The 25,418-nt window shown below is 61.5% G+C and overlaps 2 protein-coding genes across 12 annotated transcripts in view; one reads left to right on the forward strand and one right to left on the reverse strand.

Moving 5' to 3' along the window:
• KCNT1 (potassium sodium-activated channel subfamily T member 1) overlaps window positions 1–19,527 on the reverse strand; it is a 60,405-nt gene extending 40,878 nt beyond the window's left edge. For 7 of the 8 annotated variants that reach the window (XR_005364814.1, XM_038548802.1, XM_038548799.1 and 4 more), the window contains exons 1-2: window positions 19,391–19,527; window positions 8,085–8,243 (exon numbers count right to left, since the gene is read on the reverse strand). Coding sequence is in view for 7 of the 8 variants with exons in the window: in XM_038548802.1 (XP_038404730.1) it covers window positions 8,085–8,243; window positions 19,391–19,512 (281 nt within the window). In the remaining variant the exon portion in view is untranslated. Of the gene's footprint in view, window positions 1–7,834; window positions 7,951–8,084; window positions 8,244–19,390 lie in introns of those variants that run through there. The other variant, XM_038548806.1, reaches the window with a different exon arrangement.
• Window positions 19,528–20,618: 1,091 nt separating this feature from the next.
• SOHLH1 (spermatogenesis and oogenesis specific basic helix-loop-helix 1) lies at window positions 20,619–25,149 on the forward strand. Of its 4 annotated transcripts, XM_038546167.1 has the most exons (8): window positions 20,619–20,716; window positions 20,988–21,116; window positions 21,579–21,726; window positions 22,140–22,261; window positions 22,348–22,439; window positions 23,577–23,766; window positions 24,200–24,288; window positions 24,772–25,149. In XM_038546167.1, exons 1-8 carry the CDS (start codon window positions 20,676–20,678, stop codon window positions 24,987–24,989), a joined length of 1,029 nt encoding a protein of 342 aa, XP_038402095.1. In that variant the 5' UTR covers window positions 20,619–20,675; the 3' UTR covers window positions 24,990–25,149. The 4 variants fall into 4 exon arrangements, with proteins under 4 accessions (XP_038402095.1, XP_038402096.1, XP_038402093.1 ...); XM_038546168.1 differs by lacking the exon at window positions 20,988–21,116 and having other exon boundaries at window positions 20,624–20,716; XM_038546165.1 differs by having other exon boundaries at window positions 20,638–21,116.
• Window positions 25,150–25,418: the final 269 nt, after the last annotated feature.

Below are 25,418 nucleotides of genomic sequence, written 5' to 3' on the forward strand. Positions count from 1 at the left end.
TGGGGGCTCCCGTGTCCCTTGGTTTGTGGCCACATCCCTCTGATCTCTGCCCCCGTCCTCACGAGCTTCTCTGTAAAGTCTCCCTCTGCCTCTCTTTACAAATTGTGGTAAAACGTGTATCACGAGATTTATCGTTTTAACATCTCTTGCGTCCTTATGAGGACACTTGTGAGAGCACTTACGGCCACCAAGGTACTTTCCCATCTTAAAATCCTTACTGGGGTCCCACCTGCAGTCTCTGCCATCTAAGGCCATGTTCATGGTTCCATGGGTTAGGATGTGGACATCCCTTGAGGGCTAGCATCTGGCCCACCTGGGAGGGGTCCTGGGCCCTGCCTAGCTGTCTTCCTGGGGCAGCTCCCCCAGTCTGCCTGCGTGCCCCATTCCTGCCCGGAGGGTCCAGAGGGATGTGAGGACTGGCATGTGGGGGTGCTGACACCACACGGGGTCAGCTGGCTGCCTGGCCATGACACCACATCTCCCCTCATGGGCATTATGGCCACGGCCAGGCTCAGCTGGAGTCCTTAGCCACCCTGCCCTCCAGAAGGGGACACAGGGCTGGGGTCCTCCTCGCTGCTCCTGGACCCTGGCTAACTGCTCTGGAAGGGGCCCCTGGAACAAAGGACAGACTGGTCAGAGAAGCAGAGAAAGACAGTGAGAGGCTAGTTAGTGGATGGGGTGGGGCAGGGCCTCTGCAAGGTCTGGGGGTCTGCAGGGGCTGGATGCAGGAGCCATCCACAGGGGACTTCACCTCAGCCTCTGTGGCCCCAAAGTAGGCTGAGGGACCCACTGAGGCTGGAATGGGGATGGGGAGGAGAGAAGGAGCCAAGACTTGGACTCCTAGGGGCCTGGGGGTGAGTTCCTGTCCCTAGAAAAGGCAGACAGGGCCTCGCCAGGCTTGGGGGGGGGGCTGCCCCTGGGGACCACATGGCTGTGAGGAGGAGCTGGGCCATCTATACCTGTCCTCTTGGACACCCATGCACCTGCACAAGGCCCCAACTCCCCCCCGCCCACAGTGCAGACCCCTTCCCACTCTGTCCTCCCCTCCCCCCTGCTGTTCCCTGGTTGCAGAGTGGCCTCCTTCCTGGGCTCTCATGGGGGTCAAGGTCACAGAGGACGCAGGGGGCCCCTACAGCCCCTCCTCTGGAGCCCTCAGAGCCAGGAGCCATTGTTTTGCCCCCGTGGGAGGCAGCGGCTCCAGCTCTGGGCTCACCCGTCCAGTGGGAGGGGGCCTCTTTTCCGGCACTTCCGCTTACAAGTGTATTTTCAATGTGAGGGAGGACCTGCCCCGGAAAGGACCCCAGCAAAAGGACGGGCCATGTTATTCACAAATTCCATCCACCCTCCAAGGGCCTGGGGTCCCACCCGACAGGGTCAGGGCACCCCCCATAAGCCCACACCGGAAACTCCCTTAGTGACCAGAGAAGGGGGCAGGTGCCAGGTCCCTGGGTCCCTGGCTTCTCAAGGCCGCCTGCCCCCCTGCCCCACTTTACCCTGTGACGGGGGTGTCAACCTTCTGGGGCCACCATAACTGGGAGACCTAAGACAACAGTCTTGAGACCAGAAGTCCGAAATTAAGGTGTGGGCAGAGCCACACTCCCTCTGGAGGCTCCTAGGGTGGGTCCTTCTTGCCTCTCCTTACTCCCAGGGCCCCTGCTGCTGGCCTGGGGCCACATCCCTGCAGCCTCTACCCTTGTCTTCACGTGGCTTTAGCTGTGTGAGGATACTTGTCCCGGGGCTTAGCACCCACCCTAACCAACATGTGCGAACCCAGCCTGGAGGGCACAGGGCGCTTCAGGCAGGCTCTCCCTTGAGCTTCTCCTGGGACACCCTCAAAGCTTACAGAATTTGAAGTCAAAGCACAGCTGCTTCATCCCACAAAGGGTCACCTGCCACTTCTGTGGTATCACCTCGTACCCCCCAAGCCCACTGTGGATGGAACATGTGCATCCCCCCCGTTTCACCAGTGTGATGCTGTTAGGAGGGGGGCCCCGGGAGTGAGCGGAGTCAGCTAAGGCCAGAGAGCTCCCTCTGCCCACCACGTGAAGACACGGGAAGGCAGCTGTGACCCGGCAGAGGGCCATCGGCAGGACAGTACCGTGTTGGCACCCTGACCTCCGAGCTCTGGCTTCCAGAACTGTGAGAAATTAGTGTCTCTGGTTTAAGCTGCCTGGTGTTTTGTCCTGCAGCTGGAGCTGACTGCGGCGTGGCCTGAATGCAACAGCCTCCCGCCTCTGTTCCAGGTGGGTGTGAGGCGGGACGGTCCACGAACAACACACCTCCAGTGCTAGATGATACATCGTGGAAAGCATGCACATCAGGTGCCAAAGGGAATTATAATTTGAAACCAGAATGGATCATGGTTTTTGGGACTCTGAAGGGTGCAGGTTGCCCCCTCACTGGGTGTCTGTGCATGCCCTGCACTATTTCGGGAGGAACTGAATTCTGAGTCACACACACGCATCTCTGGATGCAGGCATGGAGGCCAAGATGCATGCTGCCCTGAATGGTCCAGGGGCAGGATGGGGAGCGTGGCTCCTGGGGGACACCCAGGTCTCCATCGTGGGGACTCCCAGACACATCCAAGGCATGGGCAGGGGGCTGCTGGCACATGGACCAAGGCTCCCCCAGTTCTCAGAAGACTGAGCGGTGTGCCCGGGTCACAAGTGCACACATAGGTCCCAGAACCCGGCTGACGGGTCTTGCACACATGGACCTGCGCTCTCTCCACCCCCACCCCCACTGTGGTCCCTTTACTCTCCATCTTCCTGCTGCTCACCTTCCCAGGCTGTGAGAGGGGGCCCCAGTCCCCCCACTTGGAGGAAGGCACGACCTGCCCCCAGGAGCCCGGTCTCCAGAGGGGTTACCTGGCCACGTCCCAGGTGTCCCAGGCCCTTGCTCCCTGTGGGGGGCCCCAGCCCGCTCACAGGACCCTGGGGGAGACGCAGGTGATGAGCCCTGGGCCTGGGAGGTGACTGGAAAAACCACGACACAAATTTTACTCCCTAAAAGCTCCTTGAAACTCCCAGAATTGGCCAGAACCTGGCACCACCCCAGGCTTTTCCTTGATTCAATCATGTCCCAGGCAGACAGAACCCCAGAGAAGCAGCCTTGTGGCGTCCAACATCAGCTCCCGGTGCCCATACGCCGGCGCCCTGGCCACAGCTCTGACGGCATAAAGCCAGAAACTGCCCAGATTGTGCATGGGGGCTGGGGGTACGTAGGACTGGATCCTGGAGGCAGGAGGCAGAAGGCCTCGGGGTTGAGGTGGGGTAGAGCCATGGTGGATGTAGGAATTTTGAGTCTGAGTCAGGGGACCAAGGACGAAGATGGGGGAGCCATCAGAGAGACCACGTGACAGCAGGCAGGTGTCCAGGGGGCAATGGACTGTGCAGGGGTGCCTGGATGCTGCTGTGGGTTGAGCAGGGTCTCTGGGGGCAGGTTAGGGGTTTGGCTTTAGCTCCATGTCCCCCCTGTCCAGGCTTCATTCAATCCTATTGTGCACGGAGCTGACGTGGCAGGAGACCCCCAACCAGGCTTGGGCCCCACCAGCTGTGTCCTCGGAGGCCTGTGAGCTTGCAGTGGACACAGGCCGCCAGCCAGGGTAGGGCAAGGAGAAGGTGCTGGGGCAGAGTTGGGGTCCCACCCTGACCCACCCTATGGAGCCACCAGCCCAGTCCTGCCCATGAGTCATGGTATGGAACAAGAGGCAGACCCCCAGGAGGCCTGAGCCCAGCAGTTGCATGCAGGAAGGACCCAGGGTTCCCAGAGCAAAGCAGCGGGGCTCCTCCGATGCCAAGCCAGCCCCTCTTTTGGCCTGGCCAGCACGGATAGGGGCATGGCTGTGGTCACCCTCTGCTGGGACAGTGCCCTCTGCATTCATCAGTCCACAGAGGACCCACAGGTGCAAACCGCAGGCCAGCCTGTTGTCCCTGTGGCTTCCCTCCACAGCCCCCAATATTCCCCGCACACCCCTCCAGAGGAGAGCTCCCCCCAAGTGCTTGCCCTCTCCAGCTCTCAGGAGGGTCCTCAGCCCTGGGCCCTGCAACAGTAAGAACACGTCCCCCACCCCCAACCTGCTGCCCTCCCAGGGTGCTTCTCCCACATCTGCAGGAGCCCCAGGTGGGGGAAGGACCTCGGGGAGCAGCCTGGGATGCTTCACATCCTGCGAGCTGTGCCTGGGCTGGTGCATCTCAGGAGAGGCTCAGTAACGTTCACTTTTTAACAGTTACAGCTGAGCTGCAGAAGTTTCTGTCCCTCAGGAGGGCAGCACTGTTCCAAGAGGCTCCTACTCCAGACGGGCTTTCACCCCACACCAGACCCCTTCTGCTTGGCTGACCGGGAGGGGCACGCATCCTGCAGAAACCCCAGCCCTGCCAGTTCCTCTGTGCACCCAGGCAGGCTCTGAGGGTCCCCAGTGGACTGAGCATTGAGGAGTCCCTGCCCCAGGGGCCCTGTCTGTCCATCACTGGTGCAGCAGGGCTGGCAGGGGTCTGTCCTCCGCTCCTGCAGTGCAGGACTGCCTGTCTTCCCGCTTCCCAGCTTGTGGTGTGAAATAATATTTGGCGTTGCTCAACTCCAGAGAAACAAGTCAGGCTCCATCCTCTGCTGTCAGAGGAACGAAGGCAAACAGCTGAATGGGGTCCTTCTGGATGGCATCCCGAACCCTGGAGGCCTGGCCTCTGTGTCCCTCCTGCTGCCACCGGCCTCCCAATCCTCAGATGCTTCTCAGAGTCCACCCATCCTCCACACAGATGCCTGGGGAGAGGAGCGGGCACTGACCCTGACGTGGCCTCCAGCTGTTCTGGCCCCTGCTGGGCTGGGTCCTGGCCAGGCAGGCAGCTGTGGAGAGCAGGTGATCAGGGGCATGTAGGCCAGGAGTGGCCACACGCCAGGCCATTTGTCCTCACCTGTGGCTCTTCCCACCCCACAGTTCTGCTCCTTGTAGCGTGACAGCCCCTGTGTCCCCCCATCCTTGGGGCACAGAGCCCACCTGCATCCTCCTGACTTGGGGGGTGGGTGGGCCTGAAAGCCTCCCATCCGCATTCCAGGAGAGGAGGTGGAGAAACACTTACCATGACAAAAGCCCCTACCTGAGTCACTGTCTCCTCTCTGTGACCTTGTGGGGTGCCGTGTGCTGTCACTACCTCTTCCAAGAGGAGGGCTCAGAGTGGGCCGGGCCTTGCAGCCTCCAGCTCTGAAGCACTCAGACCCCTGTCTGTTGCCCAGACAGCTCAGGTGTCCAGGGCACAGAAGGTCAGCTGTGGATGGGGGTGGGGGCTGCTCCTTGGTTTCTGGGCACAAGGCCAGTGAGCTGTTCCGGATGGGGTGGGGAGCCCTGAGTCCAGGCCTTGCACAGTACAGGTGCACTTCTGCTGAGAGCCCTGCCCCGCAGGCAGTGGTGAAGGTCGCCCTGAGATCTTAGCTGCTCCCTGGAAGGTCTGTGAGCTCTGGCTCTGTCCTCCTCCCTTGCCTGGCCCCCTCCCAGGCCCCCTAGAGGCCAAGGCAGCCTCCTTGGCTCACGTGGGCTGAGTCCCTCCCTCCCTCCAAGGCCACAGCGTGTGAGGCTGCAGTGACTCACTGCTGGTGGCTTTATTTCTCTGGAGAGCAGGAAGCCCACAGCCCTGCCCGCCCACTCACAGCCTGCCAAGAGTCAGGGCAGCTGCACCCCCGCTCACCCTACAGAGCCTGCCAAGGGGCACAGAGGCTGCAAGTGGAGGGCTGGGTGAGGAAAGGGCCCCAGAACAATGCTGCTGATGGTGTGTGGGGTCCCTTCAGGCCCCCAGGCCTCATGATACAGAGAGACAGCCTGTAGTCCCAGGATGCCATGCCAGCACCCTGACCCCAAAACATCCTTACAAGGTTTCTATGTGTAGAACGGGTCCTGCCTCCATCCCCTACTTTGGGATTCAGTGATCCACAGCAAAGAGGATGAAGAGGGGACTGAGGGAGAGGCTCTAGAGATGCATGTCACAAGCATCCAGGAGGGCACCTCCAACAGTCAGGCCTCCCCTGGCTCCTCCTCCCTGAGCTTGGGGTACTCCTCAGAGTACAGCCTGGGCCTCCCTGCGAATGTGTCCTTATGGATGGGGGTCTCAGGTGGTCTCAGCCGCCCCCACTCCCCAACAGAGTCCTGGCTTCCAGCACTGCCTTCCCCTTAAGACCTAAGAGCACAGCCTGTGAGCAGGAGGGATTCATGAGAGGGACAAGGCCACACTTGAGCCAAGTCTGAAAACAGAGAAGGCCTTCTGACTGGGGTCCTGGTACAGTGGCTGCCAGGGGGTAGAAGAAAGCTCCCCACCCAAGCTGGCTGCTCCTGGAACCCTGGGCAGTCAGCACAGTGCCTCACAGGCTCCTCTCTGACCCCCATGTGAACAGGGGTAGCATCACCAGGAAGCCAGCAAGAGATGTGCAAACAGGAAGCCCTCTCCCCACCAGGGAGCCCCCTGGATCCTCCAAGGGCCATCATCTCTACCCAGGCCCCATGCCCCCTCTCTGGGTGAGTAGGGATAAGACCTCTAACCATCTACTCCTGAAAGCAGAAAGATGTGTCGCTCTAATCATATCAACCACAGGCACTGGCATTTATCGATGCAACCGGAGGCCTCGGGCCTAGTTGGGGTGACAGACGCCATTCCTGCCCACGTTGGAAAAATCCTTGGGGCTGCTGTTTCCAAGACTTGACTGAGACCCAGGGGGGTAGGCGCTGAGGGGCTGGCACTGCCTGAAGAAGATGCTCAGCACAGGCGTTCGACCCAGGAAAGCCGCCAGCCCTGCCCTGCATTCCAGGGGGGCAGGAGAGCCCCGACCACATCCAGACACCAGGACCCTCCTGACCCCTCTGCCTCTGCCTCCCCAGAGAACAAAGTGGGACTCTTTCCTGGGCGTGTGCTCTCGAGTGGGCTTCCTAACTACTGCAATACTCAGTCCCACAGGGGGAAGCAGAGCTCAGAAAGCCCCTCTGAACATACAGCCACTCTGACGGTGAGTGTGGAAGCACTGTGAGCATCTCTCTCCTCCCCACTTATGGAGAACACTACCAGATGTGGTGTGATCTGGCCGGATGCTTGGTTTCTGGTGGGGGGCACAGTGATCTTAAAACCTCTTTCCACACGCTTTGGCTGCTCCTCCCGGGCACGGCCCTTACACATAGACCTCATTCACAAATGTGACTCTCCCCAGCTGAAGCTTCAGCAAAGATCATCCAGAGGGCTCCATCTGCATCTGGCAGTTTCAACCTGCGTACCCTATGTGCTGATGGGAAGGCCTGCATCATGGGGGGACCTGGACCCCTACTCGGCTAGTCCTCGGCTGGACGGGGGAGGACCTGCAGGTGCCAAGGATGGTGGGCGGGGGGAGGGGGGGCGGGCTTGACACATGACACAGGAAGCGAGGAGAACCGGCTCCTTCCCAAACCCCACAGGCTCCAGCTCCGCGTGAGTCCCTGTGCTGCCTTCACTGGCAGGCGTAAAAGCACCTCCCCTGAGGCTGACAGAGCTAAAGTGCTGGGTGTTTACCCAAGACAGCTATTTGGGGAAAAGGCAGAGAAAAGCAACGTTTCCTTCAGCTTCCTGCCAGCTCCCTGGGCAGATGCATTATTCCCAAGAGCTGGTTTTGCTGGTCTCTTACCGACAGGCTCGGATTCATTTTGCTTTTCTCCAGCCAGCAGAATTTGAGGTGAGGGAATGTGGTCTCTCCTGACCCCTCCCACTCCCCCCCCCCACCCCCACCCCCACCGTCCCCTGTAAGTCACCAAGACAGAAACCTGAAAGACACTCCCTTGGCTAATAATAAACAGCCCCAGCCAGAGTCTGGAGGACTCTGGAGGACTCACCACGGGCTTGCTTCCGGCCCTGGTCCGTTCCTGTCCCCCAGAACGGAAGAGCTGCGAGTGGGGCTGGGGCCCAGGGGGCGGTCTTCCAGAGGATGCCCCATCCCATCCTCTGGGCCCTCCCCTAAGATGCCCCCCCCACCGCCCAGCCCCCCAACTTCCCCACCGGAAGCCCGGGAAAGTTGAAGGGTAGCGGCACGCTGGCCTTCAGCACCGTGGACAGCTCCGTGCAGCCCGCTGCCGCCCCCCCTACCTGTCGTCGTTCTGGAAGGACTGATCTCCCAGCAGCAGATCCCGGAAGCGGTACCGTGGCGGCAAGGGCAGCACCTCCGAGTCCAGGTCACTCATCTTGAGGCTGGCAGTGTCCGGGTGCGCACCGTCCCCACCGCCGCTGTCCCTGCCGCCAGGCTGCCTGCGGGCACACGCCAGCGCCCCCTCAGCCTGCGCTGTGCTCGCGCCACCCCCCCCCCCCCCCCCCCCCCCCCCGCCTCCCGCAGACCCCTGCCCTCCCCCCGCCCCCCCATGGGTCAGTCTAGAGAGGTCCCAGCCTGCATCCCCCCATCCCCCTCCACCCCCTCATTCCACAGACCACGGCCCCCTGCATGGGTCAGTAGAGAGAGGTCTCAGCCTATACCTCTAAGTAACCCCTTCCACCTCCCCCCTCCACTGTTCCACCTCCCAGAGACGCCCTGCACCCTCCCCCTCATGGGTCAGCCAAGGGAGGTCCCAGCCTCCATTCCCCAAGATCTCCTCACCCCCACTCTGCAAACCTCCCAGCCCCCCCTACACAGGACAGCTGAGAGAGGCCCCAGCCTGCACTCCCCTGTCCCCCCCAATATCCCTCACCTTCCCCAGACCCCTGCCCCCTCTCCTCCCACCCCGGTCAGCCCAGAGTTGCCTGGCCCACACTCCTAAGTACCCCCTTCTACCTCCCCCACCCCCAGCCCCATGCAGGCCCCACCTCCTGTAGACCCCCTGCTAGGTCAACCAGGCACCGGTTTCCCCCCTCCATGCCCCTGCACCCCCCTCATCCCTGCCTTCTGCCCCTCCTTCCACAAGTTCCACCCTGCCTGGTCAGCATGCATTCCTGGGCCTGCACCCCCCCAGACCCCCTCCCAGCCCAGGCCCTACCTCCCACAGCCCCTGCCCTGCCCTCTGCAGCCCCACCCTGCCTGCCAGGCCTGTGGCCATGGGGATGCACACCGGCCTGGGGTCATTCTAAATCACCTCCAGGGCACAGGAGGAGGTTCCTCAAGACCAATTCAGCGTCATGAAGCCCTCCCAGCAGCCCCCTCCACAGTCCTTGCTACTGAGGCTGTCTGCTCAGCTCTCCTCCAGAGCAAGAACACCTGTTTTTGACCAGAAGACCTCCTCCCAGACCCTCAGGCTACTGGCGGGGGGGGGGGGGGGGCGTTGGGATGACTGACCAGGAGACTTAAAGGTCTTTGTCCTTGGCATCCCTGGTGATGAGTGGCTTGGCTTGAATCAGAACTTGGGAGAGGGTGTCCCTGGGGAAGGACAGGACCTCTCTGGGCCTTGGCCCAGCAGCCCCTGCTGGTGTCACCTGGATTCTGAGACCACAGAGACCCCTGCCCCATCACCTGAGTTGAAGAGACCTGGCTGTGGTGGGTTGGGGGCCAGACTAGGCAAACCGAGGGGGTCCCTGGTGGCCTGCAGCTTTCTGAAGCACATGCATGTGTCTTCCAGGGCTCCTGCCCCTTTCCTGGGCCCATCTCTCAAAGTGAGTTCTAGCTAGTAACCCATAACACAAGGGGGTAGGTGCCAGCAGAGCCACCTCAGGCTCCTGGCCTTCTAGGGCAGCAGCCCCCAAAGCCCTCTGCACATCAGCCCTCTCTGCTCTCCAGGTGAGAGGATCACTAGCCACCCCTTGAGTCCCCACAACAGCACGGTGGCACCTGACCCAGCAGAGCAGTTGCACATCTCTTAACGCATCCTCATGGCATAGATGTACAAACAGAGACCCAGCTCCTGACCTCAACCAGCACCCTGGACTCCTGGTCTTCTGGCATCAGTTGACCTTCCAGGTGAGTCCAGCCCCGGGTCACCCCCGGGTGTTTCTTCCCAGATAGCCCACGATGGGATGCTTGTGACAAAGCCAGAATTCTCCCCTCACCGCCTCCACCTGCTAGGCTCACCCTCACCAGGCTCCTCTAAGAGCCAAGACCCCACACCAGCTATGGGTGGGCCCTGGGCTGGGCCTCCTGGGCCCCTCCTAAGTTGCTGTAGGGAAAGCAGGAGGAGCTGGGGGACGGTGTTCTCTGCCTCAACAGGAGGACACAGGAGTTGGGCTCTGGGCAGGGTGATCATACTCCCCTCCCTGAGCTGGGAAATTGAGGGCAGGCTGTGCCCAGAGACTAGGAGTGGCTGGTGGAGGGGGGTTCTCACTCACCTGGAGCACAAGGTCCACACAAGCAGTAGGCAGGCCAGCGGGTGCCTAGAAACCTCCTCTCCTCCTCATATCCCGAGGGGCAAGCACATTCCCTGAGCCCCCAGCAAGGGCCTGTCCCGTGCTCCCTGTCCCCTGGACACACAGCAGGGGGGTTGTGGCACCCCCATCCTATAGCCCTCAGAGCTGCTCAAGGACTGCCCCAGGCCAGAGCTGCAAGTGGCAGGCGCAGGTCCAACACGCCCGCGTGCTATTTTCCCAGGTTATAAGGTCAACCCTGAGGATCTGGCAGTGTCTGAAAAATAACATTTTCCTAATTACATCAGTGTGCCTGCATGTTTTTCCTTAGTCACAAGCTGGCCAGGCTGTGGGGAGGTGCGGGCAGGCAGGGGACCACGTGGCTGGAGCCTGGGGGCTGTCATTTCTGTCCTGCCCCTCTCTTGCAGAAAGCCTCTCTCGATGGCAGGACCCCCACCGTCGGCTGGCTCCCTGGGCACCGCTGCCCGGTTCCTTCCCTGTTTTGAGCAGCTGTGGGTTTTCTCTCTCCCCCAGCCTCAAGGCCCAGGCCTGCGGGGTCCGTGGACAAGCTCAGAGGGTAGATCCTCTGCTTCAGGGGAACGTGGGGAACAGGAAATACACCGGCGGTGGGGAAGGCCCGGGGCGGGTGATGAGGGTGTGGGGCCCCTCCTCCCTGACGGTGCCACTGTGACACTGGACACTCAGGCCAGCGTAGTGTAGTGAACAGACCCCCCCCCCCCCCAGGCCACCTGGCATCCTGCCTCGTTCCCCCAGCAGGGCTGACAGCCAGGGCCGGGTGCTAGCTGAGGGCCAGGGTCCAGGGGGGCTCCTGGGAAGGTGCCTGCAGTAGGAGGGGCATGGCCGAGCAGTACTCCCCAAGCCATCAGGGTCTGGTTGAGACCTCCCCCTAAGCCCCAAGGTGTGTGTCCCTCCCTAAGGGCTTCCAGACCTGTGGGAGCAACAAGCTGTCCCGTCCCTGCCAAGGCTGAGCGAGTCCGCTCAGACACAGTCTGAGCCCAGACACAGTCCACAGCCCCCCTTCCCTCTCTATTCTATTGGCCTATTGGCCCAGACACAGTCCACAGCCCCCCTTCCCTCTCTCTTCTCCCTGCCTGACCTAAGGGAGGTGAAGAGGAAGTCTGGAAAGCCTGTGCCCATTATCTCTATGTCTCCTGTCACGACCACACCAAAGATGCAAAGATGTGCTGCTTTCTATGAGAGCTGAGTGCTCTGGCAGCCTCCCCAGCTCTCATGTGCCCTCAGGACAAGACATGGAACCCCATCCCTGGGACCTGCCACCTCTTGGCGCCAGGGCACAGCAGCGCCCCGGTCCTCGGGCAGGGAAGGGGGTCCCCACTCCTCCTGGGGACTCTCAGGGCACACACACAGGAGGCCCAGGCAGCAGCCAGGGGTCCTGAGGACTTGAGGGTGGTTCAGTCCTATCCCATCAGGTCACACTGGGTGGCCCCATGGGAGTCATCACCCCTCTCTGAGCCTCAGGCCCCTCATCTGTAGTGAGGAGGCCATCCATCCTCCCAAGCTGGTTATAAAGAGGCAAAAAGGAGGTGAGTATGAGAGATTTAGTGTAACCCCCAGCACAAGATGGCTTAGTCCGCTTCAGCATCTAATCCAGGGCTGGTCGGCAGCATCCAGCCAAGTGCCGAGCATCAGGCTCCTTGGGATGCCCAACGCCCTGCTTGCCCTCTCCAGGTCAGCTGGAGGCCCCTTTGGGGAGCTTGGATCGGTAACGCTGACCTGGGGGACCCAGCCAGAGAGGCTGGCAATGAGAAGGGAGGTGCACGGCCCGGAACATGCGAGGGAAGTCCTCCTCAGCACTTTGGTGCACATGTGGTACCCTGGGCCTTGCCAGCAAGTGCCAGCCACATGCCAGGCACCACCACTGCAAGCTAGGGCACGGGATCCCAAGAGCAATCTGCGTAGAGCCAGGACTCACACATTCCTATGGTCTGAGATGAGCCTAAGGAGCCTCATAGAGTGCCCGCAGTTAGGAAGTGGCCCACTGGGGTGGGGAGCTATCCTCTTTACCACCAGATGCGCTGGCTGCCTTTGAGAGGTGAGGGGAACCACCAAGAGCCAGGGGTTTCTGCTTCTCTTCCTCTCACATCTGCCTACTTGGTGCTCGAGGAGTCAATTGGCAGGACTATGGGAAGGTAAATAGCCCAAGACCTGCTCCTCCCACCAAAGGCACCAGGCCCTAGTGGTTTTATGCTCAAGCTCTACCCTCTCAGTCAAATCACTCCAGAGCCCATAAAGAGATGGAAGCTACTCTGTTGATTTGCCAAGGCTGGCCCAAGCCCATCACTACGATCGCACACGCACAGAACCAGTGCTGATGCTGGGCAGTCTCCTCTGAGACAAGTTTGCCAGAGCAAACTCTCAGCAAATGGGATCTATACTTGGCCAGAATTAAGTAGAATGTGTATCTTAAAAAAGCATGACATGCTTCACTACACTCAGAAATTCAAGGAGGATGTCCACGTGGATCATATTGGCAGATCCAGAAAAAAACCTTCAAGATTCAAAACCCACTGATAAGTCAGTCAGACGTAGAAAGAAACATTCCCAAATTAACTAATAGCAAAAAGAATATTCCAGAAATCTAGGCCAACATTGTGCTTGTGGTGAACAGGCTGAGCTGCTCCGTCTCAACCTGAGACGCCAGTCTGCCTGCCCCGGTGGGAGTCCTGGCCAGCTCGCCAGACAAAGAAAACAGCAAGAGCAATGAACACCGAAGAGAAGAAACATGGCTCTAATGGTGTGTGGCCGGCACAGCTGCTTATCTAGAAAGCCCAAGAGAATCCACTGAAAAACTATTATAACAAATAAGAGCCTCTAATAACCGGGCCCCACCTGAGCACATCCCACAAGCCAGGAGCAGGTGCAACAAGGTGGCAAGTGTCTTGGGAAGACCCTGCTCTCAGCGGCCATGTAAACCCAAGGCTCCAGAGCTGACAGACCGTTGGGGACACCAGACAGGACGAAGGGGACACCCGAAGCCGGAAGCTGTCACTAGCAGGACGAGGTGCTCATTTTCCACAGGGGTGATCAGCTCCCATTGATGCACAAGGTCAATTTCTCAAGATGTGACTCATTGTTTCTGAAATTCAGACCAAAAAATAAACGTGCAACAAGAGCCAAGATGCGCCTTGCAGCTGTCGGGACTAAGAGCCACAGCTGTGGGAGGCCTAGGGTCTGGTGAGGAAAAGGACACGTAGTGGAGAGTGGAGGTGGCCATGGTGGTCCCCCAACCACACTGATGGGACATGGAGACATGGGCCTGGCCTGGGGGGCTGGTGCTGGAAACTGGGTACTCAGGCCACGCTGCAGCCAACCTGAGACCCCACCCTGTGGCCCCATACGGAGGAGAGGACTGGAACAGGGTGCAGGGAGAGCTGTCTGGTGTTGAGAAAGCATCTAATACGTGAAGACCAGAGCACGTCAAGGAACAGAACAGAGGACAGAACTGTGATCCCCAGGGAACACCTGCAGGTCACGGGGGAAAGACACACAAGCACAGATCAACTCTGAGGAAGGGCAAGTGGCAGGTCAAAGAACACACAAAAATCGGCCAAGTATATGTGGGAAAGCTTTCCACCTCACTGGTTGCTGGGGAGACAGTCGGGTGCTGTCATGTGCTGGCGGCCACGTGCGGTCAGAGAATGCCCACAGCAGGGAGAGAGGGTGTGCACCCAGCTCTCGGGCCCATGTCTGCCGCGTGGATACGGGAAGTGCCACTGGATCTGCGTGGGCTATGATGCAACAGTGGGGCTGCCCCTCCCCAAATTTCCACCGCCGCCTCAGGACGTGGCTGTGAACAGTCTGAACGCACGCTAACTCAGGACACCACTGTGCTGAGAACACGTGCATCTGTGTGACGCACATGGACACAGATCTATCAACACAGAAGCGTCCCTTCAGGGGCCCCTATGTTAAAGGCAGCACATACTCCTCTCCAAAAGAACCTCCACAAGAGGAAGTTCTGTCTGGGCACCCTTGCCTGCCATGCATGGACTGTCCCCACTGCACAGCGACCTCGGGTTAGGAGTGGCAGCAGGGATGAGAGGCCATGTCTTGCCCACAGTGCTTCACGGGAGCCCAGGTCACGTGAGACCCATCACTGGAGGTCAGGACCACCTCTACCCCCAGCTTCCCCAGGCTGGAGCCCCAGTCTCCACCCCCAGTCCTGGGCTCACTTCCCAGCAGGCCTCTGGGGAGAAGCTGCTCCTCACGCCAGGCGTGTGGTGTCCCAGAGAACATTCCTTCTTCCCCCAGGGCTCCTTGCAGGGGTCTGCACTGCTTACAGTGCTCAAACTGTCCCAGGGCCTGCAGGGATGGAGGGGCATCTCCTGTAAGGGAACTGGTCCCTCTCCTATGACATGCTCCTCTGTGATTCACACGCAATTCAGAATTCCCAAGCAGCCTGCAGAGCCACATTTGTCAGAGGCACAGGGAATGGGGAATCTGTGCACCCGTGGATGCATGTGCGTGCATGAGTATGCCCGTGAACATGGGTATGGGTGTGAGAACATCCTCAAGCAGCCCCACTCCACAGCCAGGAGAGTCGTGAAGACACAGCAGCATGGTCGGGGTGGGGGGCCATGGAGAGCTGGGCTTGGTGCCCGGGGAAGCGGAAAGCTGAATCGCACTGCTGACCACAACAGAAAAGCTAAGTGCTTCCTTTGCACAGTAATTAAAAAGTCCGAGCCATTCAAGCTACTCAGCAGCAGGCGGGCAGGCATCTCTGGGGAACGTCCACCCTCTTCTCAGGGCAAGGGGCTATGGATGGCAGCTCCCCACCATCTCCCAGAAACGTCAAGCTCCAAAGTGAAAGCTCAGAAGGCAGCTGGGAATGGACACTTCATGGCAGCTTTCTCTGTGCACCAAGCAAACCCAGAGGGCGGGCAGGCAGGACCCGGGAGTGGTGTGGACACAGGGCCTCCGGCCCAGGGACCTATCCCCACCACTGGCCTTCCCTGAGCCCAGATCCACCTGTGAGGATGCAGAAACCACAGGGACTTGCAGTTCCTGCCTGCCTGCCCATCTGCACTTGGGCCTGCCTTTTAAGGAGACCCTCCCCATTGCACAACTCCCCCCAACCCCCACAAGAAGGACACAGCGTGTCTGGGGCACTCAGGGTCAGGCGATAGGTCCATGTCCAGATTACTAGGCCTACAACCCATAGCTGATCCTGCCCATGAGCTGCATCCCATTCTCTGGCCAAGATGCCCGAGCACCTGCCCCTCCAGCTGGATGCACGGTGGCTGCTTGGAGGCGTCCAGTGAGGGGATCCACCTGGGGAAGGGCTGCCCATCTGCCCCTGTCTTGCCCCTGACCAGCCCTCAGGACCACCACAAGTCCCCGTGCTGGCCACACTGAGTGTCTCTGAGAACTGGCATGGCCAGCAGGGGTACCCCGGGGCCCTATCTGGAACGGAAGCCCAGGTAGGGCTGTTACTCTGCCCACACGTGACACCTTATTCCTGGCAGCCCCTTGGCTCTTAGAGCCACATGCTCTCAGCATCCAAGAGAGCCCAACTTTGTGGCCAGCCTCCCTGTCCTCTGACACTGGCCAGTATCTCCAGGGTCACATCTCACCAATGCCCTGAGGGCTCCCCCAAGGACTCCACGCTGGGCTGTCCCACCTCTCCAGGACCCTAGGCCACTGTGAGCCCAAAGATGTCACTGTCAACACCAGCACAATGCCCCAGACCGCAGCCAGGGTCTCCAAAGGGGCAGTCACCTGGCTGGGTGGTGTTCAGCTTCCCTGAGCCTTGCTGTCCCCATGACCCACAGGGTCAAGGAAGACCTCTTCAGGCCACCAGGTCCTCTAGGTCCTCAGCCACTGGACCTGAAACCACAGGTACCTGTGTTCCCCCCACTGTGGCCAGCCTCCTGGCACCACCCAGGGTGGTAATTACACACGCTCCATGTGGATGCTGAACCTGATCTGCTCTCCTACCCCACCTCTTGTCCTGAGCCCTAGGGAGAAACAGGAGATCATGCTCTGTCCTGATGTGACAGCTCCAGCGGCTCGGCTACTTGGCAGGGACAAAGTGGACAAAAGTGACATGCTAGGATGCTAGCGCTGTGTCTCAGCCGCCTCAAACGTTGGTAGGGTCCTTCCTGGCCATGACACCTGCAGCTTCCCAGCAGCCTGGAACTGGGTCCCTTGGGGCTTCTGGATCGATCTCTCTCTCTCTCTCTCTCTCTCTCTCTCTCCCCTCCGCCCTCTATCAGCGAAGACACGGTGGCTGCCCTTCCCCTCAGGGAACCAGTACCAGCTGAGGTCCTCAGCAAGGAGCCTCTGGCCCAGTCACTGTCAACATGTTGGGCAATGCCACGGGCCAGCAAGAGCTGGCATCTAGGGCGGCTGGCACGTCCACAGGCCTCCAGACCCCACTGCCCCACGCAGAACGGGCCAGAGTGAGTACACGAAGGATTCTTGAACACGTCCCCCTGTAGCAGCTCCAGATGACAGAGCCAACTTCTGCAGAAGGCCTCTCCAGGGACTCCAGTCTAGGGAGCCAGCCCGGCCCTGCCTCCACCCCCCGGAAACGTTCTAAACCCACCTGCACCTAGTATGAGCCTCACGTCCTGTCCACAGCGGAATCAAGATTTTAGGTGAGCATGTGGGTGGCCTCATCCACACATAGTCCCCCCCCCCCCCCCACACACACACACATCAGGAGCCTTGACCCTGTCCCGTCCAGCTCTCCTCCTGGGACATGTGAGCACAGAGCCACATACACACTCAGGTCTGGCCACTACCCGCCCAGCAGCCCCCTGCATCCGCAGGGCTCCAGACACTCTCAGGCAGATTGTCCCAGGGCTCAAAACCTGGGGCTCATCAGAGAGAACAGAAGCACTGGCACTCTGAAGGCAGGCAGCCCTCAGGGAGCGGCCTGCAAACCCCTGCCTCCCCTGGAAGCCTAGCGAGAAAGCTCGGGGAAAGAACTCACGCCCAGTCACTAGCCTTTCGTGGGAAAAGGAAGTCACAATGACAAAGCCCAACCTCAGCCACCCCACGATCTTCCTGGGCGACTCCACGTGTTACTCAGATGTAGACGTGTGGACAAGCTAGCTGGTAAACAGACCTGCATGCCCGGAAGCTGTGGCGTAGCTGGACGGGCAGACACAGGTCACACCCACGGACCAGCCCCCAGACAGAAACACAGCTCCAAGGGGGTACTCCTCGCCTCTGTTCCCCCTCTCACTCACCTCTGTCTTCCTGAGCTGCTGCTGCAAACTCTCCCGGCCAAAGGCAGACCCTGGAGCTCCCTCCAGTTCCCCAGGACAGGAAACCGCCCTCTTGCTGGCCAGAGCTATGCTGTACCTCAAGCCCTGAGAACCTTTCCCACAGGGCCTGGACCACTTCCTGCTGCCTTGCAGGCACTGCTCCCTAATATGGGACTGGAGGGCTGGCCAAGACCTCCGGCCAGGCACATACCCTGGCAGGATGCCAGCCCCGGATCTTTGCACCCTCTGCCATCAGGGTGCATAGGGTGCCACACCAGCCCTCTGTGGGGAGGGGCAGGGCTGCGGGGAATGGGCAGTTTTGGGAAAGGCCAGAGGGCTTGGACCAGAAGGCTAGCACTGGTTAGCTCTGGGGCAGGACAGGGCCTCCCCAGGCCCCTGCACCTTCCATAACAGCTGTCACCTGCTGGGCAGTGACATCTACTCCTGGGGAAAGAAGAAAATAAGGACTATATCCAGTGATCTTACAGGGTGGCTGGGGCCTGGGATCCCACATCCCAGGGATAGACCTAGGGTCCAGACACCAAGATAGAGATTCCTGTAGCCCAGAGAGCCAGAAGCCCTCCCCAGGACCCTCCGTGCTTCATCTTACAGCCTGGGGGCTGGCCGCCAGCAGCAGGCAGGGCTATCCCACCACCCCCACCTCTGCCTAGAACCACAGCACTGTTACTGATACCATGCAGCACCTTTCAAAACAGAATCCCTACCCAAGGTCCAGAGATGGAGCAAAGCCAGGCCCCTGGACTCCAGAGGGGCCCCTGCTGTGAAGCCTGGTACAGGAAGCTGCCCCACAGAAGCTCCCCAACCCAGGCCCTCATTCCCCCCAGAAAGCTCTTCCTTCTCCCAGCTGCAGCCTGTCTCCCTAACCCAGCAGCCTTGTCGTAGCAGCTCCCACTCCAGCCCAACCCCACCTTTCCTTGGGCGGCGCAGGGATGGTCCTTACCCAGCCTGACCTTCCCTAGGGGGCCCTCACCCAGCCTCCCTTTTCCCGGAGGATGGATCTTCATCCAGCCTCACCTTCTCTGGGCCCTCCCCATCCAGCCCAACCTACCATCCGGCATGACCTTCCCCCAGGGGCTTCCCATCCAACCTAGCCTGCCACCCAGCATGACCTTTTCCGGAACCTCACCATTCAGGCTGACCTACCACCCAGCATGACCTTCCTTTGGTTGGGACAGCTACCCATCAAGTCAAGCTAGGACTCTGCCTTCCCCAGGCCTTGCCAAAGCGATGTGCCCTCTGGGCCAGTCACCTTGGCTGGACAGGAAAACGGCATCCTGGGACAGGTAGCCTGGGTGAAAAGTGGCCAACCGTGGCTGGCTCCCAAGCCACCTAGAAGCCATATCAGCTGGTCCTCTTCTCACCCCCTGGGCAAACGGGGACCACCCCTCCCCCCTCCCAAAAAAGGATAAGACAATACTCCTGATTAAAAAGCCAGGACTCCTGTCCTTTGCGTAATTGCACACCTGCCTCCCACAGCCCATCTGGGTCGGTCCTGGGAAGTGCGGCCCTTGAACACCTGCTTCTGTGTGGAGTATCGTGCCACTCCCCCACCCCCGGTTTGTTCGGTGGAGGCCCGCGCAGCCCCAGCCCCCCAGGGCAGCACCTCCTGGCGCCTGGGAGATGCTGAGGCACCTTTGCGCGCCGCGTGGTACAGACGCCAGCCCCGCCCTCCCTACCCCCTTCTCCTCACCTCCCCACTCCCCGCCTCTCCCTCCAGGCGCCGGGTCCTATGTCCCCGCGGTAGGTGGCGGTGGGCGTGGAGGTGGACCTGGGCTGCGGGGGCCCCAGGGTGAAGGGGGTTCTGGGGTGCGAGGGTCCTGGGGTCCCTCCGCCTGGGGAGGGGCGCACCGGCTGTACCTGGGGCCGCATCGGCCGTCATCGAACTCGAAGGTCCGGTTGGTGTGGCCCCTGCCGCGCGCCCCAGGCCGCGACCCCCTGGAAGAGTCTCCCGGGCTGCGCGCCCCGTCGGGGAGCGGCATGCGCGGCGGGGGCGGCTCGAATCTGGAACCGAGGGAGAAGCTTCTGCGCTTTGCTGCTTTCCCCCGAAACACTGCACTTTTCTCTCCCCAAACAGGAAAAAAACGGCTGTTCCAGGGTCGGGGCTCGGGCGCCGGGCAGGGCGCGCCCCCTGCCTGCCGCGCAGCGAACGGCGGCGGCGTAGGGCCGGGCGGAGGACGGGGCGGGTCCCCGGTGGCGCTGGCGCAGGACCCCTCGCCCCTGCTGGGGGGGGGGGGGCCTCAGTCCTCCGAGCAGACGCCGCCCACCCGTCCCTGGAGGTCAGCCCCAGGAGGGCACGGGCACCTATAACGGCCCGAGACCCGCGCGACCCTGGGGAGCGAGCTGAGAGGGTGGCGAGAATCGGGGGCCCAGGGCAGGCGGGGGCACGGCGCGGGCAGGGAAGCCGGTGTGCAGAGGCGCAGGGGGAGCTGTGGGCATGCCCCTGGCTCCTGGGTGGAGCGCGGGGGAGAGGACATGCTTCCGGGGCCAGGTGCAGGTGCGCTGCAGATGCTGGCCCCAGGGGCAGGTGGGTGTCCTCCACAGACCTGGGTCAGGGAAGGTCTCGGCCCGCCTTCCCGCTCTCCCCTGGGACCCCCGCGCTGGGTTCCTGGCCAAACAATGTTCCAGAAACTCCCATCTAATCCTTTCCCACAGCTCAGGGAACACCTAACTGCTCCGCCCAGGGAGCCCTACCTGTGGCCTGACACCTGGCCCACGTGCCCGCGCAGGCAGGAGCCTGGGCTCCTATGTGTGCTGCTTGAGGGTTCCAGAAAACCGCCACTCTCCTCTCCCGCTCGTTCCCTTCCCAAAGTTAACCTTTAGGACCTTTACTTTCGTGCCCCCTCCCTAGGGGGCGGCGCCTAGGGAGGCCACACCTAGAGGAGCGGCGACCCCCAAGAAGGGGACCCCCGGGAAGAGGAGGGAGGAGGACCCAGGCGGTCGTGGCTGCTTCATAGCAACTTATCCAGGGAGACACCTGGGGCCCCGGGGCCGGTGGGGGCGGGGCGGGGCACGTGCTGGGCGGGGCGGGGCACATGTGCGGGGCGGAGCCAGCGGCAGAGACGCGTGCGCACGAGTGTGGGGCGGCACGTGGGGCGGCACGTGGGGGTCCTGGGCGTGTGCTTGCGTCTCTGCAGCTGCGCTCATGGCGTTCCGGAGCTCTGAGGCTGGCGTTGTGGGGTGCAGGTGAGGGCCTGGGGTGCCGGGTCAGGTGGAAGGCCTCTGCCTGGGGTGTGTGTGGGTCCCCAGTCCTAACAGTGACCTGCAGGGCCTCAGCCGGCATGACCCTTTGGGGTAGGGCGCCTGCAGCAGGGCCTTTGGGGGAGGGCGGGCCCAGCAGGACCAGGTCCAGCACCCCGCCCCGGGGCCCCTCAGAGACGTCATGTCCATGGGGACCCCGGGGGGCCCGGCTTGTTTCCCGAGTTGACAGAGCGCGTTGCTCTGTCTCTGCTGGCAGCGGGCCTTCCCCGCCCAGCGCCCAGGGCTGCAGCGAGGAGCGAGGCCAGGGCTCCGGCCGGGTCAAGGCGGCCCCCGAGCGGCCAGGCCCTGGCCTCCCGCGGAATGTGCTCAGCGAGAGGGAGCGCAGGTGGGTGGCCCTGGAGGCCTGAGGGCATCTCTGGCTTGCAGGGGAGCTGCTGGGGGGTGGGGGTGGGGGCGCGAGGCTATCAGATGGAGGCTGGGACCAGGGGCTGTAGGCAGCTGGGGCAGGGGGCGAGGTTGCCCTGTGGCCAGGGGACAATTAGTTCCTCCTGGGCTGAGCCAGAACGCCCACCTCTGTAGCCCTCCTGACCAGCTGAAGGTTGTGCCTTTGGGGTCTCTAGTGGGGTGGGGTGGGGGCATCCAGGGCAGGGCTGGCCACTGCTGCACAAACGTAAGGGTAACCTGTGGCGGGTGACCCTGAAGGGCTCATATTGTTTGGAGAGCTAACTAGCAGGTTTGTTTTACTTGAGGAGGCCCTGGGGGCGGCTCTGAGGAGTGTTCTGGTGTCTGGGGTCCTCCCCCCTGGCCCAGGCCATGTGGACTGACAGACACGGCTGTTTGCAAGCAGGAAGCGCATCTCCGTGAGCTGTGAGCGCCTGCGGGCTCTGCTGCCCCGGTTTGATGGCCGGCGGGAGGACATGGCCTCGGTCCTGGAGATGTCCGTGCAGTTCCTGCGGCTCGTGGGCACCCTGCTGCCGGGCCAGGAGCAGCACACCGTGAGTGGTGTTTGTGCTGCCGGTCCCTGCTCTGCTGGGGGGCAGCTCACCCCCTGAGGGGCAGCCCTGACTTCCCTGCAGTCCTGAGGTCCTGGTCTCCCCTCTGCGTGTGGTGCTGCCAGGGGAACTGTGATCTTGGCTGGCAATCCTCCATTTGTGGTGGTTCCCCCTGTCAGCAGGTGGCCTCCCCAAGTGAGGCAGGAGCCCCGGGAAACAAGTCTGGTCTCCATGTCAGTCCCTTACAGCCCTGTCGTCCGTGCTCTGCTTTTCTAGCCCAGGATCTGCACTTGAGCTGAGCCCCTGCCACCCTAGTAGGGCAGCGGGTGACAGACCACAGCCCACCCTACTCTTCTCAGGTGTCGGATGATTAAGCATAATGACCTGTTACCCATTACACTTGTATTCGTTTTTAGGTTTTTGCTTCTTCCAAGGAGCCGTGGCACAAGTGGCAGAAGGACGTCACACAACTGGCTATGTTGGGTCCAGCTGCAGCAGTGGCACCAGACTGTGGCTTGGAAGCGTGTGGCCTGACCATGTTAGTGTTCCTTGTGTAGCTGGGCACTCTTGAGGACTGCAGACACAGACCCTTCAGGGCTCCCCATCTGTCTTTGTGTCACCTAGGCCACAGGCTCCTCCAAACTGTGCCACTGCAGGAGTGGGTGAAGCCCCATTGGGGGTGGCCGAGGTGCTGGATGGGCCACCAGCCCTCCCTGGTAAGCAAGAGTGAGTACCGGTGCCTGTGAGGTTGGTGTCCTTGCCAGAGGGGAGACAGACAGGCGCTGCAGGACGGCCTTGGGTCTGACCCTGGGAGTGGCGGAGTGTGTTCCCCAATGGGGGTGGAACCCGTACTGTTGGCGTTCTCATCGTGACAAACCTGTGTGTTGGGGTGTAGCTCAGGGACCCTGCGCTGCCCTCAGCTGTGGTGAAAACAGGTTAATGGGAGCTATGGGGGGCAGGGGTGCAGGCTGAGCTGCCCTGGCTTCTCTGCTGCAGGTGGTGGGTTGTTCTTGGGGCATCCTTGTCCCATTCTCTGCTGGGGAGCAGGGTCCAAGCTGCTGCTCCCCCAGGACGACTCCTCGGGTCTCCTTCACCTTGGACCTCTCGGGGTCCCTGGGTCCTGCAGGAAGCACGTCCCTGTCCTCCTCGTCCCTGTTGTGCTCACTGTCCTGAGCAGCCCCCGCCTGGCCTGCCCTTCTCAGGCATCCTCCTGCTCCTTTGTCCTGTAATTGAGTGAGTCACAGACTCTGCACAGGGAGGGCTTTTGTTCTCTGGTACTGTGCCAGCCAAGCCCGCGGGGCACCTCTGATGGTTGTGCCTCCCTTGTGCCGGACCCCGGATCCTAGCTATTTGTCACTCTGTGGGCACGACTGGCGGTGCTGGCATTCAGGCCTCATGCATGTGACTGCCTGTGCCGCAGTGTCTGAGCACCACAGGAACCAAGGATGTGCCTGCTGATTGCCTGAATGTGCCCACGGAGGAGCAGCGGGGGCTTGCTGTCCCCAGGGCTGGCGGTGGAGCTGGGGCCTCCAGGGACCTTTGGCAGCCACGGGCAGGGCAGGAGAGTGCAGAGGTCATGGGGCAGGGAGTTAGGTCTGAGGGCGGAGGCCGGGGTAGGGACGAGGGCAGATGGGTAGGGTCCCGGATCAGAGCTCCAGGGGCTGACTGAGGCCAGGTGGGTATCTGCTTCAAGAAGCCTGACTGGCCCTGGGCGTTCGTGTCCGGGTCATCTGTCTGTGTGCTGCCCCGAGCTCTCTCATCCCTGCTCCGGGCACCACATGGGTGTGGGGGTCTCCAGAGGAGGGCTGCTCCCCACGTGGGGAAGGCTCCCCTGCATCTCACTTCTGTCGTAGAGCCCTGCAGCCTGCTTTCCCAGCCCCCAGGCCCAAGTCCCTCCAAGGTCCTGAGGCCGCCCCCACCCTGGCCTGCCCACTCCTGGCAGCCATCCTCCCCCCTGGTGAGCGAAGAGGCTCAGAGCTGCCTGTGCCAGGCTGGGGAGCCCCCGGCAGAGGGGGCCAATTCCATCATGACGCTGGACACCAGGTGGGTGCCCTGGTGGGCGTGTGCAGCAGCCCCGCACCCCCACCCCCCGGGAAGTCTGCACCCCTCCCTCACCATCTGTGCCTGGGCCGCAGCTGCCAGCCCAGACCGGTTCGAGCCAGACGCTGCCGTGTGGTTTTCTGACGCGTTTCTGAAAACGTTGTCGTGTTCTAGGCGGTCTGTGTTTCGGCTGGTAGTAAACGAGTTTGTGTTTTGTGAGCACGCACCAGCTGGGCCGTGGGAAGGGAGCGTGGCAGAGGTTGGAGGGAAACCAACAGAGGCAGCGTGGTGGGCCAGTCTGTCCTTGGCGGGAGGGCTCAGGGTCTGGTGGGGGGCACCCTGTTTGTTCATCCTGCACCTGAAGCCACCCTCGAGGGCCCGTACCTTCCTCCTGTGGTTTGAGGAGTGGGGTCGCCTGGGATCACCAAGGGTGAAGTTCTCTGCTCCCATCCAGGCCTGCAGCAGGATGTGATGTGGAAGACGGGATGTCCTTCTTGCTGAACGCCAGTCCTGACTGGTGGCTGGGTGAGCGGGGAGACGTGAGCGTTTTTCTTTGCTGTGGGACACTGAGATCTGGTGTCTGCGTCTGAGCTGATTTCTTTTGCTGGTGGTTGTCATCAGGGTGGGGGTGCAAGGTGACCTGTGTGCACGAGGAGCCACGTGTGAGCCTAGTGCGTGGAGCTGCTTATGTGTCTCCTGCTGTTCCAGGGCAGTGGGGAGTGGTGGGGGGGGTCTGTGTTGTTTCTTTAAACATCCCCTTGAGGACACCGGATCCGTGATGAATGGAATGTCTGAGATTTAGCATTGTGGGCAGTGGTTTTCTGTTGTGGTCGGATGGGCCCTCCTGGGTCTCCAGCAGGGCCACAGGTGTGGGCTCGCCTGCCTGTCATGGCCCTCAGGAGCCAAGTCGGACAGGACAGGACAGACAGGCAGAGGTGGGCCTCTTGTACCTTGACCCCGCCATGCCTGGCCCAGGTACCCAGGCTGACATGTTGCATCTGCTTCCAGGGTCTCTGGAGGGCAGAGGCGCCAGTGTCCCTTCTCGGAGCACAGCCAGGAGCAGTCTGCTGGACAGGGCAGAGCCCAGCTTCCTGACAGACCCCGAGCCCGGCTCCCAGGAGCTCCTGGGCGGCCCCCTGGAGCCGTGGGGCTCGGACGTGGGCTGCCCCAGCCTGGCCCTGCGGGAGGAGGTGGACAGCATCTTCCCTGACTTCTTTCCCTTCTAGGCCGGGGGGGCGGGGGACTGGGCCTGTGTTGCACACGTGTGTCACACACCCTGGTGGCTTATTTTGGGTTCGGGTGGCAGCTGTGCCCTGCTCCCGCATGGCTGGCGGGGTAACGGTGGTGGAGGCTGAGATTAAAGGCAGGCCGGTGCTCCTGCAGAAAGCAGAACTTCCGGAGCTTCTGTGTAATCAGTGCAATTCACTGGGCAGATGGCGCAGCTTCCGCTCAGAGTGCGGGCACTTGCCTGGGGTTTTGTCTCTGTGATGTTTTTGGCCTTGGGTGTCCGTAAATAGCTCCTCAGTCTGGGGAGGGCTCTGGGGCCGAGAGTTTTGGGTTCCTGGCCTGCTCCTCAGAGAGTCCGGCAGGGGACCCCACCTCTCCAGTGGCTGAGGCTGGTCTGAGCTGTGGAGCTGTGGAGCTGCCCTGGAGCG

The sequence above is a fragment of the Canis lupus genome, chromosome 9, assembly GCF_011100685.1.
Source record: "Canis lupus familiaris isolate Mischka breed German Shepherd chromosome 9, alternate assembly UU_Cfam_GSD_1.0, whole genome shotgun sequence".
Taxonomy (NCBI): domain Eukaryota; kingdom Metazoa; phylum Chordata; class Mammalia; order Carnivora; family Canidae; genus Canis; species Canis lupus.